The following is a 14,806-nucleotide window of genomic DNA, read 5'->3' on the forward strand; positions in this document are numbered from 1 at the left end:
GCACATTCTGTCTAATGCAGCTGTATGTGGATGTGCACTGCCCTGCTGAAAAAACACATCGCCATCCCATTGAAGAAATGGCATTAGTACAGAGACAATAGCATGTGCAATATAGTGGACATTGTTTACTTCACCCAGCAGAAACACCAAATGTGACCACAAGTTGTAACTGATGGTCCCTCACACAACGAAGCCTGGGACAGGACCTGTTTCTCATGGGTGAATGCAATCTGGAATAGGCAGCTCACCAGGTCTACACCATAAATGTGTACATTCATCACTCCCATTCAGACAGAACCTTCCCTCATCACTGAAGACAACAGAGGCCCATTCCACTCTTCAGTCAACTCTTTCACGAAACCTGTATTGCCTTGCTTAGTGGCGTCATGGGGTTAGTGGTACACTCGCCAGGTCCACAATAGTCCCTGACAACACAGCTGGTGCAACATGTGCCCGGATGTCATCCCTGAAAAATGTTTGGTCAGCCACTAATGCTGAAACAATGCATCAACTTCACGGTTTCTGTACTATACAGACATCCAGAACCTGGTCCACATGAGTGGCAATGTTCCACAGACTGATGATGAAAGTAGCAACACACCACTGATACACTGTCCAACATGTGCATCAATCCATCAACATGTCCATCCAGCTTTCCCCATAGCCCCACAGTGAATGGCCGAAGCTACCCAACAGGAGTACATACTTGTCAGTGGGGCATGGTTGTACCCTAGAATGAATGTTGCAAACACTTTACTTCTCAACTCAGCACAGTTACTGCTTGCAGAGTCAAAACAGAGGATGGACAGAGTGCCATCTGATAGTTGATGACCTAACACAGAACATTACAACACTTCAGTATGCACATATTAACCCTGGTGCTACTGAACAGTCCTTGGGAAGGATGGATTTTTCCCAACAGTATATATTAATTATGCTTTATCATATAGATAACAAAAAATTCCATCTTTTGCAACTGAATGTTTCTGCATCAAGTTAATCATCAGCAATTGCAATATTTGCTACCATTGTCTCGAAGCAGTCAATGAATGTGGTGGCTAATGATTTCAATATCATTACTTCCATCACCAATTTTACCTGGAAACTCAATTTCATCCACTTCACTGTTTTTCTTTGGCTCTGCTATAATAAATATTAATTTGATATCACTAAAATACTTCAATACCAATGAGAATAGTAGGCATCAATAAATATATTCAATACATAAAAATGCTTACAGAAACAAGGTTGTCCAATTATTGGCATCCCTGCATCATTGCTTATTTTTTGAAGTTGCTGCGTAAAATTCCTGTAAAGAAAAACATCAAAATGAATTAACAAATGCAGAACGCAGGGACAATATTTTCTTCAAAACTGCTATAGCTTACCTCAATGCATCCTCTCTCACTGTTCTCTGGGGAGCAAAGCAAGCTATTGCCCAGACTCTTATTTCAACACCAGTAAAGAATTGCTTGCCTCGCATGTCCCACACACCTTGATTAGGCATTGCTTGCTGCTTTGTCTAAAACAAATAAATATAAATAACAGAGCTATTCAATTTCAGGCTAGGGGTGAAAACATAAGACTTGAATGAACGAGGACCAAATCGAATTTAATATAGGTTGGCAATGGCAGCAAAGATATGGAATACTATCCCTCTCTCTAATGTTGGCAAATACACAAAATGGTTTTCCAAACTAATACCACCAATGAACCTGGCACATACACAACATAAGTATAGTGCAAAAACAATTAATTATAATTTTTTTGTTGAATATGCAAAACAACCTGTGTGTGAACTGATATAAAGGTGAGAGTTACAAGCCTGGTTATGAAGGAATCGTTAGAGATGATCAAGAACACGAGGAGTGAGACCTTAGGTACTTATTGAAGGAACACGACTCAATCAAGCTTAAAGTTTCTTCAGTGTCTTCACATATGCATCAGAATTTATAGTAGTTCCACTTGGCATGATGTCCACAAGCAAGAGTCCTTCGGAATCGAAAAACACCGTAACCATAACTTTTCCACCAGAAGGTGTGGCTTTGAATTTTTTTTTTCTTAGGTGAATTTGTATGATGCCTCTTCATTTCTAGTGAAACATGATGGAGCCATGTTTCATCACCTGTCACAATTCTTCCAAGAAATTCATCTCCACCTTTCTCATACTGTTCCAAAAGTTCACTGCATACTGTTTTTCTTGTTTCTTTGTGAGCCACTGTCAACATCCTGGTAACCCATCTGGCACAAACCTTTTTTAACGCCAACACTTTCAGTATTCTACAAACACTTCCTTCCCCTATCCCAACGTAGCGTGACAATTCATTTACTGTGATGTGTCTGTCAGCAGTCACCAATTTGTTAATTCTCTGCACATTGTCTGGAGTGTGTGCAGTATGAGGCCTGCCGCTGCGAGGATAATCCTCGATATTGCCGTGCCCGCTTTCATCATGTAACCTGCTTGCCCACCGACTAACTGTAGTGCAATCGACAGCAGCAATCTCCATACACCTTTTTCAGCCTCTTGTGGATGTTTCCCACAGTCTCGTTTTCACAGCACAGGAATTCTATGACAGCACATTGCTTCTGATGAACATCAAGTGTAGCAGCCATCTTGAAGACATGCTGTGACGGCGCCATTCACAAGAACAGGTTGAACTAAGTTTGAAAACAAGCGGGAAGGATGTATCTACACACAGTAAAACTTTCACACATGCAGAATCAAAACTGTATTTTTACAAAAATAGTGTGCATTTCTATTGGAGTGACGCTTGTATACTGTGCTTAAACACAGTTCTTCACAGGTATATGAATATTATACCATGTAATACTTAATCTTCAAAACTCTTTGGAAACATATAGTAACACTACACAACTAATGACTAAAATGACATGACTTCACAGGTAACATCTATAATGTTGGTGGAAATAAATAAAATACAACTGTCAAGTGTTATTAAATAAAATAATATAATGGAGTACACTGTTATTACACAAGATTTGTTAACAGCAGTTACCATTCAAAACAGAGTATTATAACGAAATGGAACACAAGTTGGAAAATACATCCTTCTATGGTTTAAAAAAAATAAAAAGAAAAAAACGCGTTCAAGGCTGCAAAATCAGAAAATAATGTCATAAATTAAATTTCTTAGCCAACACCTCTCAACACGCTTTTCAGCATCTACAAAACCTCGTAACTTTCAAATTTTCTTCCAAATTCACACTTGCTTTCCTGCACTGCAAGAACAGGTTACAACACTTCCTCAATCTCTGCTTTCTTTTCATGTCCTACTGTAACGAATTATTTCCGGGCTGTGACCATCAGTGTGGACTGGTCTCTACTGCGAGTGACAGCATCTGTTTCCTGGCGTCCAGGGGACGGGAATTGTCACGCCGGTGGTAAAGTGTTTGGTCTCTGTATAAACCAGCTAACAGGTGGTCACCTGGCCTGACCAGGTGGTTTACAAAGACAGCTGTTTCCCACAGGATGGCTAGGTTTCCTAGTACCTTTTGGGAGTAAGCTACTGAAAGTGGCAGCATGCAGAAATACTTTACAGTATTACTATGAGTGCTAGCAGAAAATGGCCAACTGGAGTGCCTACTTTCTACTCTGAAAGCTACTTGGCTGAATCGCCTCCACAAGAAAAGAATGATGTGGAACAGCTTGCAAAATGAAGGAGGGAGGCAATCCTGGTGGGATGCAGGTGGTGAATTTTAAGCCATCTGGGGCAAAGTTGGTCTGGCAGTACGTATTATGAAAGTCTGTATTCAGTAACAGCAAAGCTGTTCTCTCAGTGTGAAAGTTCATAAAGTGTTCAGTAGCGTGTTTGCTGGCACAGGAAAGGTCTTAGTCATTGCATGTTTTCAATATGAATGTTGTCATTGTTTAGTGAACATCCACTTTGAACTTATCCATGTCCCATCCATTAATTCACATCTTTCTGCAATTTCTTCAGTTTTAATCTAAAGCTTATAAACAATAAATTATAGACAGCATTCAAATCTGCCCCTGGAAATGGTTCAGTTTTAAATTTGGTTTTGAAACCTTGTATAAGTGAAAGAGACATGCAAACCACATAAGGTTTTAGATGGATTATATATAATGGTCAGACCCTTTATGATTCTTTAATTCCATTAACAATCTGAACAATTTCTTTTACGTCCTCACACATTCTTTTAAATTCTACAACTGCAGAGATAGCAGGCATATGAACTTTTACTACTGTGGTGCGTATCATGTTAAGGATTGTGTCTATTTTTACTATGATAATGTGTTTACTGTGCTGTACATATTAGCTCCCCCCACATTCTGATTTGTTGTTAGAACTACTCCTGTATCACTTCTATTTTATTTTGTTTTGATGTCCTTATACTAACCTCAGCAGAAGTACTATTCTTCCTGCCAGAAAACTTCAGAAACTAGCACTAAATCAAACTTCACCCTGACTATTTCTCTTTTTAAATTGTTTAATTTACTAATCCAATTAAGGAATCTAATACAGTAGACCAGGCTCATCCAAGAATTGTGCCCCGTCAGCGATCGTGTGTCGCTAGTGTTGGCATAGGGGGAGGGGGGAGACAGCGCTGCGGAACGAGTGAGAGCGAACAGCACTGGTGTGCACTGGACTGTCCTGCGGTCAGATCAAACATAAACAAATTTTTCTATATTAGAAATAATTTTATGTAAGGGATATAGAATCTCATTCTTACAGTTAGTAGTTACAAGTAAATATTTTTTGTTATACTTCGTGCTACAGCTTTTTGTATCCCTTTTCAGAGTTTAGAAATCGGATTTTTAATTTGCTGTTTTGTACGTAATAATTTTAACTGACCAAGTTTGAAAACTTATTAAAATAGAATTAAGGTTATAAAGCTCTTTAATTCTTAACATTTTACATGTATTTCTTTTTCGTGGAATCGATTTGGTCTAGGTTTGGTACAATATTCCGAGAGACTGCTAGTCAAATTTTTAGAACTGTTCTTAGTTTTAGCAAGTTTTAAAAGAGAGAAAAAGCGCTCACAAATATACGTGGAACCAAACATTGAGAGAACTATGGCCGCGTGCTTGTGCAAAAGTGGATATTTCTCTCGTGGAAGACAGCTGTAAAAGTCATCCAAAGTTTTACACACAATAAAGCGGTCCATCAGGCGGATATCGCACTGCAGGTCAATCAGCTCTAGTTGGAACACTTGTGAGACATCCTCTGCCCGAATGGAAAACAGGCGAATAAATATATCTAAGGCCGGTCAAAGCTCACTTATCTCCAAAAATCTGTTTTCAAACTGTTCTTGTAATTCGCAAATGATTTGAACATAATCTGAAAAAATCCACATCATCTTTAACACTGTCTAGTGCAGAAAGTGTCCACAATTCTTCTCGCGCAACTGTTTTTCCCACAAAGTATTTAAATGGCCAGTAAGGTCACTCAAAAATGCAAAATTTGCCACCCACTTAGGATCACAAAGTAATTCTTCTGGACGTCCTTTCATTTCCAAAAAGGTATTTATTTCACCCCTCAAGGAGAAAAACCGATGAAGCACCTTTCCTGTGCTCAGCCATCGTACTTCGGTGTGGTAGGAGATGTCCGGGTATTCCGCTTCGATATCAGCCAGAAATTCTTTAAATTGGCAATGTGTGAGTCCATGCGATCGAAGATAATTAACCGTTCGAAGAACTGTGTCCATAACATTTTTTATGTTGACAATCTTCACACAAAGTGTCTCCTGGTGCATCAGACAATGGACTGCCGCGAATAAGGAACGTCCGACTTCAGCCATTTTTGACCTGACGTAACCCAGGAATCCAGTGCGTATCCCTCGTAGCACAGGGACTCCATCCGTTGTTTCACTGGTCAGGCGTTACCATTTTAAACCCATTGACTCTAACACGTTTTCCACGGCTAGAAAAATATCCAAATCCGTGGTTGTGTCTTTTAATGGTATAAGGTCGAGAAATTCTTCTGTGACACACCTCGAATGAATATAACAAGCTGAGATATGTCCGCAACGTCAACGACTCGTCAAGAGCGATAGAAAATGAAGTGAAGTTTGCCGCTCTCTCCATTAATTGCTGTTCCATATCTAAGGCCACATCTTCGACTCTGTAAGCTATTTCTTCAAATTTTTCCATGAGGTCTGCAGGACAAATACAAGCCGCCAAGTCGACCAGGCAGTCCTTGATGAGATTCCCACAAATATACAAAAACAAAGAAGGGCTATTAATGACACTTTGCTGACCGAGAGAGCGTTTGTGACGGGTTTTCAGAAAGTGGCAAAAATTGACGCACATGAAACTTTTTCTTATGTCTGTGGATGCGATTTAATGCAGCCCAATTATAAAAATTAACCGAAAAGAAATGTTCCTTGTTGCTGAAATCTGATATTCGATATCTGGCACACTGCTAAGTGATATATCAGATTATAAAATATAATAAATAATAAAGAGTCATACGATAGGAAACGCTCACTGCACTGTAATGCTGCTTGAAATTTTCTTTCACTTCTTCAAGTGTTGACTGGTGTTCCTCTTGCAACAAATTTTCGAACTGATATTTGTGACAGGTATTAAAATGCCATTCAATGGAGTACTTTTTTAAATACGTGAGGTTCCGATGACATACTAAACATTTGGCATGATTTTCGACAGCAGTACAAAGGAAATTAATTTCCCACTCTGGTTTAAATAGTGCGGACGTGCCACTCCTCTTTCTTTTTGTCTGCTGCTGTTTACCATCCATCTCAATCCACTGTAGCCTTACGTCTGTTGACTAATGGCTTTGTGTCGCTTTTGAATACTGCTGGCGCGGTGGTCTGTTATCCTTAACGAAGCGCGCATACAGCGGCATTGCGAGGCGCGGCTGGCGGTCGGGCGGCCCGCACGGCCAGCTAAGCGATATGGCTCTGCCACTGGGACAACATACGAATTCGCCCGGGGCGCTGGCCGCGGGCGATCGCGGGCGCTGGCAGCCCAGGGGCGCAGTTTGGACGAGCCTGCAGTAGACAATGATCCATAGAGTTACAGTTTTGTTTTTCCTGAGAACTTTCCAGTCACCCACCCAGAGATCTTTATGGTGCACTATTTTATCTGCAGAATATTTTATCCAAGAGGAAACCATCAATATTAAACCGTATAGTAAACCTGCATGTGCTTGGGAAATATGATGTCTATATTTTCCCTTGCTTTTGGCCTTTGGGATATTAACATGGCAAAGGCATTATGGTTTAATATTACAAGGCCAGATCAATCTACAGTTCAGCAGTTGCCTCTCTCCACTACTGAAAAGGCTGCTGACCCATTTCAGGAACTCTATTTTGCAACACATAATACCAAGTAAAACTGTTAATATTGTAGGCACACACACATCTGTTATCTGATAAATCCTCCCTGTTAAAAAATGCCATACTGAATTACAGAATGAATCTTCTACTCTGCAGAAGAGTGTACAATGTTTTGAAACTTCATGGCAGATTTAAATTGTGTGTATAACTGGGATAAGAGCTTTAAAAATATAAAAAAATTAATAATAATAAAATAAAATAAAAACACTTATATTTTTTAGGCAATACTCTCCCCGACTGAGTTAACCTGGACAAACAATGCACAAGCAGGCTTCACACTCATACTTCTGCCAGTCCCAACCCTCCAAACAAATTGTAATCTACCAGGATGTTTCATGCTGAATTCTAGGTGCTAGAAAGTATTTAATCCAGTGATAAAACTGGTCTAATATGCAAATACAACGCTTGCCCAATACTCAATAGACTCACATTTTGTTCCCTTTGCAAGCTGCTGAACTACACAGAATAGCTTCTGCTCATGTAGGAATATAACAACATCGTGGTTGCCAATACTTAAAGCCTTCCAGTTATAACAATACCATGAGTGACATCCTTGCCCGCAAACTACCAATCTGCAAGTGTTAGCTGGCGAACCTCAGCTTCTACAACTTTTTAGTTTCCTCACTTTTCTGGTAGACAGGCCATTGTTATGTCGCAACTACAATGTGAGCAAGCCCATGAATACAGTGGTGGGGCAGACTCAGTTGAATGAACATGTAATGCAAGAGTTGCAAGTCAAAAATATATAAAGAGAATTATAAAGTGCACTGAAGGAAACAATTCACTGAATAATAATCTCGAATCGCCGAAACTTCACAATTTGTCAATATCTTCAAAACAGTGACTGTGATACAATTACGCATGTTTTCCATTGTTTGATGATAAACAAATTAAGAAAAGGTGTCACTTTGTTTCACAAGAACGTGACCAATTCTTATTGTTAAGTCTGTTGCAAATGATTACAGTTACACCAAGTGCAATTAGGTTCCAGTTTAGTTTTTCTGTGTGATCATGGCTGAAGTCTCCAACAGCCACCCATTAGGGCCATGGTCAGGTATCTTAAAATAACAGCATAAGAGTTTACATTAACTTCATGGATGAACAGTGCAAACAGATGAAAATGTATAGGCTTTCATGATTAATGTCCTTTGAATAAAATCGTTTTGAGTACTAGGCTTATCATTACGAAACATTAAAGCCACCCCAAAACTGATGTTTCAACAATCTTCCACTGCATCACTTCAGGGCGACTTTATCATGAACATTTATGTTGGAAAGACAGTAAAAACATCTGTTTCATAGTTGATTTTAGTGTTTTATTATGACACAGCTTAATATCCAAAGGGATTTTATTCAAATGCTAGCTGAGTTCAAAAGATGCACTATCGAAGTTGATTCTTCTAGAGCAGATTTCAGGTCTCCAAAAAGGTACCGATAGGCATAAAAAAGTATTCCATATTTTACAATTTTTTAACTTCAATAACTTTATTTGTTCCCATAATAGTAACTGAAGCACAGCTATATATTCAGTTTTGAGAATTTCTTAAGACTTTTGCAGACCTCAACAACATCCAAGGTAATACAGATAAATTGAACTATTCTCTAATTCCAGATTATACTCCTGTCAGCAATACAAACCTACAGTTATGTGAATCTCTCCAGTGACTTTCATGAATTCAAGTATTACCAGCACCTTTTTCCAATTACTTTAAATGCTTAGTTGTTCCTCCAACTTACAATAAACTGCTGCTACAAAACTGGCTACATTATCTGTGGTTATAATCTATCTAGTTGCATAGCAACTTCTTAAATTCTCAATCACAACCTCATTGGGCATATACTTGTCTAATTTTTACCCATCAATATTCCACAATTTCAAGCAGAGAAATGAACAAGAGAGCACAGTTTGACCCAAGCAGATTTTGTTACTAATTTAACCATGAAAAAGGGGGAGGATGTGTGTCATTTTTCTCTCCCATTTCAAGATCATCCAATTCTAAGAGACTTACTTTTTGACTTTTTCATGTCTTAAACCAAAATTCAGCAAACTTTTGCAAACCAGTGGAACAATTTAATGAACTGCTACATTAAATTACAGAAGACATTTAATTTACATGGATAACTGCATAGTGACAAAAACTACTAAATTAAGAAACTATGAGTACTTGCACATACATGTAATCAATAAACAGTTAGGACTACTTTGTTGTTATAAACTTAGGATTCAAACACTGCATGAAAGGTGGCGGCAGTGGCAGAGAGGGCGGGGGTGGTGGCAGAGGGCCAGGGGCAGCGGCAGCAGAGAGGAACGAGGAAGGCCGAGGTGGCAGAGGTGAGTGAGCGATACGGGAAGGGCTGTCAGGAGAGAGGGATACGTGAGAGGGGGGGGGGCATGAGAGGGGGGGGGGGGCATGAGAGAAAGTGTGAGAATGAAGTCTTGGAAGGAACAAAGAGGGGTTGGATGAGCAGAGACTTGTAAGCATGAGGTGGTGAGTGAGGGAGATGAGGTAGTGTGCAGGGGGGAAGGGGAGGGATGAAGAGAGTGAACGTGAGTGTGGGGAGAGGAGTGGAAGTTAGTGGTTGAATAAGGCTAAGGCTAAGGCTAAGGCTAAGGCTAAGGCTAAGGCTAAGGCTAAGGGTAAAAAAGAGTGAGAAAGAGAATAAGGGGAGACGAAGAATGAAGGGTTGGGGCGAAGTAGGGAATAGGAAATGAGATAGGATGACACGGGGGAGGGGATGCGAAATATGATGAATAACAGAGGTATGGTGATGAGGGCACTGAGGGTGTCAGAGGGGAGATGAACAGATGGAAGAAAGCAGGAGAGAGGAAGGAAGTGTGCGAGAGGAGAGGAAGGAAGTGTGCGAGAGGAGAGGAAGGAAGTGCGCGAGAGGAGAGGAAGGTAGTCGGGGAGAGGAGTGGAGGGGTGGGAGCGAGAGGAAGGCAGGGGAGGGGGCTAGAGGAGGGGAGGAGGCTAGAGAAGGCGAGGGGCTAGAGGAGGAGAGGGGGCTAGACGAGGCGAGAGGCTACAGGCGGAGAGGGGGCTAGAGGAGGCAAGGGGGCTACAGGAGGGGAGGGGCTAGAAGGGGGGCCAGGACGGGAGGGGCCAGGGATGGGAGGGGCCAGGAGGGGAGGGTCGACAGGAAAGAAGGGGCTAGGAGGGGAGGGGCGAGAGGAAGGGAGAGGCTAGGAGGGGAGGGGCGAGAGGAAGTTAGAGGCCAGGAGGGGAGGGGCGAGAGGAAGGGAGAGGCCAGGAGGGAAGGGGCGAGAGAAAGGGAGGGGCAAGAGAAGGGGAGGGCAGGGGTGAGGGGAGGGCAGAAGGGGAGGGGCAAGGGGATGGGAGGGGAGAGGGGAGGGGAGGGGCGAGAGGAGGGCAGCGGCAAGGGGATGGGAGGGGAGAGGGGGGGGGCGAGAGGAGGGCAGGGGCAAGGGGATGGGAGGGGAGGGGCGAGAGGAGGGCAAGGACAAGGGGATGGGAGGGGAGAGGGGAGGGGAGAGGGGAGGGGCGAGAGGAGGGCAGGGGCAAGGGGATGGAAGGCAGAGGGGAGGGCAGAAGGGGGGAGCAAGGGGATGGGAGGGCAGAGGGGAGGGGATGGGACAGGGGAGGGGTGAGGCGAGGGGAGCAGAGAAGCAAGGGAAGGGAAGTAGAGGAGAGAGGGGAGGGTTGGGGCCAGGTGAGGGGAGGGGCGAGGGGAGGGGTGGGGCGAAGTAAAGGTGCGGCGAGGGGAGGGTTGGGGCGAGATGAGGGTGGGGCGTGGTGAGGGGAGGGGAGGGGAGGAGCGAGGTGAGGGGAGGAGCGAGGTGAGGGGAGGAGCGAGGTGAGGGGAGGGGAGGAGCGAAGTGAGGGGAGGGGAGGAGCGAGGTGAGGGGAGGAGTGAGGGGAGGGGTGGAGCGAGGTGAGGGGAGGAGTGAGGGGAGGGGAGGAGTGAGGGGAGGGGAGGAGTGAGGGGAGGGGAGGAGTGAGGGGAGGGGAGGAGTGAGGGGAGGGGAGGGGAGAGTGGAGGAGCGAGGGGAGGGAAGAGTGGAGGAGCGAGGGGAGGGGAGAGTGGAGGAGCGAGGGGAGGGGTGGGGCGAGGTGGGGGAGGGGCGAGGGGATTCGAGGGGCGAGTGGAGGGGCGAGGGGAGAGTCGAGGGGAGAGTCGAGGGGCGAGGGGAGAGTCGAGGGGCGAGGGGAGAGTCGAGGGGCGAGGGGAGAGTCGAGAGGCGAGGGGAGAGTCGAGGGGTGAGGGGAAAGTCGAGGGGAAGGGCGAGGGTGGAGGGGTAGAGAGTGAGGGGAGGGGAGTGGCGAGGGGAATTGAAGGGCCGAGGGGAGGGGAAGGGGCGAGGGGAGGGGTTTGGTGCAGGGGGAGGGTAGGGGCGGGGGGAGGGTATGGGCGTGGGGAGGGTATGGGCGTGGGGAGGGTAGGGGTGGGGGGGAGGGGAGGGTAAGGGCGGAAGGAGCGAAGGGGCGAGGGGAGGGGCGGGGGAACAGAAGGGGCGGGGGAGGGGCGAGGGGAGGGGAAGGGCGGGTGGAGCGAAGGGGCGAGGGGAGGGGAGGGGCGAGGGGAGGGAAGGGGCGAGGGGAGGGAAGGGGCGAGGGGAGGGAAGGGGCGAGGGGAGGGAAGGGGCAGGGGGAGGGAAGAGGTGCGGGGAGGGAAGGGGCGGGGGGAGGGATGGGGCGAGGGGAGGGAAGGCGGAAGGGAGGGGGCGAGGGTAAGGGTGGGGAGGGGGAAGGCGAGGTGAAGGGCGGGGGACGAGTAAGGCGAGTTGAAGGGCGATGGAGGGGGAAGGAGTGGAGCAAGGGTAGGGGAAGGGAAAGGAGATAGTAATTCGGATGCACAAGAGAACTACGAATGTATGCAATGTAACTGGCAAGCAGTTGTGCACGCCAAAAATTCAATGGAGGAACTCCGGGCTCCACCAACACACTGGTCACCAGACTCATTCTAAAAGCTCCCGTTACTAGGTGAACACCACAGTGGTGCACTGGGTCGAGTAAACGTACAACGCTGAGGGCACTGCTGAAAAGTTAACCAGACTCCCACAGTCAAGGCAGGATTGAACAAGAGCTCTGTAGCAGCACAGAGCAATCTGCACCCCAGTTGGTGTTGATCAGGCAGCAGAGGGCATTGAGGTGCTGCTAGCACTTCCACTACAGTGAGAGGATCATCATTAATGTTAAGTTCTGGTTCTGGATGAACGGTGTAATGCTGACAGGGAAAACTGGAAGCCGTGGGCTAGAGCCCATGCCTGCCATTGTGAATGGTTCCCTGTAGGCGCCACTCAGCAACACCTGTACTAGAGGAGCAGTACGAATTGCAGAAGTCATCGGCATATAGAGAAGGTGAGACCGACGGCCCTACAGCTGCTGCTAGATTGTTAATAGCCGCTAAAACTAAAGAGACATTCAATACAGAGCCTTGCGGAACACCATTTGCCTGAATACGGGGAGGTTGGGGGGGGGAGGGGGGTTGCAGCACTATGGGAGCCACCGACTTGACACACAAAGTACGGGGAGACAGGAAGTTTTGGATAAAAATCGGGAGCAGCACCAGAGACCCCACTCATACAATGTGGCAAGGATATGATGTCGCCAGGTCGTATCATATGCTTTACGTTAAGTCAAAAAATACAGCAACCAATTATCAGTGGTAAAGCGAACCCGGCGGAAGCCGCACTGACATGGAGCCAGTAGGCTACAAGGCTTCAAGACCCAACCCAACCACCAACACACCATATGTTCCAGCAGCTTACAAAGAAAGTTAGCAAGGCTGTTGGGCCAGTAACTATCCACATCAAGTAGGTTTTGGCTACGGGCTCTCCTGCCATTGTGATGGAAAGATACCATCGCTCCAGATCAGGTTGAAGATGACTAGGAGATGTCACTTGTAGTCAGACGAGAGGTGTTTAATCATCTGACTGTGAATCCGATCTGGCCCAGGAGCTGCGTGGGGAGAATGTGCAAGGGTGCTGAGGAGCGCCCACTCTGTAAATGACATCCATTTCCATCTGCCATTTGAGGGTGCGAAAGGCTGAGGGGTAGTCCTCCGACACAGAGGAGGAGGAGGAGGAGATTAGTGTTTAACGTCCCGTCGACAACGAGGTCATTAGAGACGGAGCGCAAGCTCGGGTGAGGGAAGGATGTGGAAGGAAATCAGCCGTGCCCTTTCAAAGGAACCATCCCGGCATTTGCCTGAAGCGATTTAGGGAAATCACGGAAAACCTAAATCAGGATGGCCGGAGACGGGATTGAACCGTCGTCCTCCCGAATGCGAGTCCAGTGTGTTAACCACTGCGCCGCCTCGCTCGGTCCCGACACAGAGGTTCAAGCATAGTGCTCAGCAATCGCATTTGCGTTGGTAGATAACACGCCATTTATGTTAATGCCAGGGACACCTGTTGGGGTCTGGTGCCCAAAAAGAAGTCTGATCTTCGTCCAGACTTGGGAAGGTCACATATGGCACCCAATGGCCGACACGTACCTCTCTCAACACACCTGTTTCCGTCGTTTTAATGAACTGGCAAAAGCGGGCACAGAGCCGCTTAAAGGCTATTAGATGCTCTAGGGAAGGGTGCCACTTATGTCACTGTAGAGCTTGCCGATGCTCTAATTGTCTCAGCGACTTCCAGCGACCACCAAGGAGTGTCTTTCGTCAAGAGCACCCTAAAGAATGAGGGATCGCATTTTCCGTTGCAGAAACGATCGTTGTAGTCACCTGCTCAATGACAATATCAATGGTGACAGCAGAGGTGAAGGCTTCCCAGTCTGCCTTGTTTATAGCCCATGTGGGTAGGCGTCCATGGGCATGATGCCGAGGGAGTGAAAGGAAGATGGGGAAGTGGTTACTTCCACACAGGTCTTCATGTGCTCTCCAGTGAATAGATGGCAGAAGGCCAGGACTGCAAACTGAGAGATCACTGGCCGAATATGTGCCATATGCCACACTGAAATGAGTGGGGGCACCTGTATTGAAGAGGAAGCGGTCAAGTTGTGACAATACATTTTGGACTTCCCTGCCTCGGCCAGTAAGCATGGCGACACCCCACAAGGGGTTATGAGCATTAAAATCTCCCAAAAGTAGGAAAGGTTTAAGGAGTCGATCAATCAGTATGGCCAATACGTTCAGGGGTACTGCACCATCTGGAGGAAAATATACATTGCAGACAGTTATTTCCTGCATCGACCTTATCCTGACAGCCACAGTTTCAAGAGGGGTTTGAAGGGGCACAGCTTCACTGGATACTGAGTTCAGGACATAGATGCAATCTCCACCTGACACTCTATTATAGTCGCTATGGTTCCTGTAATATCCCTTATAGCCGCGGAGGGCAGGGGCCTGCATTGCCTGGAACCAGATTTCCTGGAGAGCAATGCAGAAAGAGCAGTTGTAAAGCTTACCAGTTGTTGTAGCTGAGCCAAGTGGTGGAAAAACTGCCACAATTCCACTGGAGGATTACATGATTGTAAGACTGGGAAGGTATGAAACA

General features: G+C 45.7%; 1 protein-coding gene across 2 annotated transcripts in view; it reads right to left on the reverse strand.

Annotated features, from left to right (window-relative positions):
- LOC126188913 (protein argonaute-2) overlaps positions 1 to 14,806 on the reverse strand; it is a 216,883-nt gene that overhangs the window by 69,393 nt on the left and 132,684 nt on the right. For both annotated transcript variants that reach the window (XM_049930625.1, XM_049930633.1), the window contains 2 exons: positions 1,389 to 1,522; positions 1,239 to 1,309 (listed from right to left, as the gene is read on the reverse strand). In XM_049930625.1, coding sequence (XP_049786582.1) covers positions 1,239 to 1,309; positions 1,389 to 1,522 — 205 coding nt within the window. The remainder of the gene's footprint in view (positions 1 to 1,238; positions 1,310 to 1,388; positions 1,523 to 14,806) is intronic.

Source organism: Schistocerca cancellata, chromosome 1, assembly GCF_023864275.1.
Source record: "Schistocerca cancellata isolate TAMUIC-IGC-003103 chromosome 1, iqSchCanc2.1, whole genome shotgun sequence".
NCBI classification, from domain to species: Eukaryota; Metazoa; Arthropoda; class Insecta; order Orthoptera; family Acrididae; genus Schistocerca; species Schistocerca cancellata.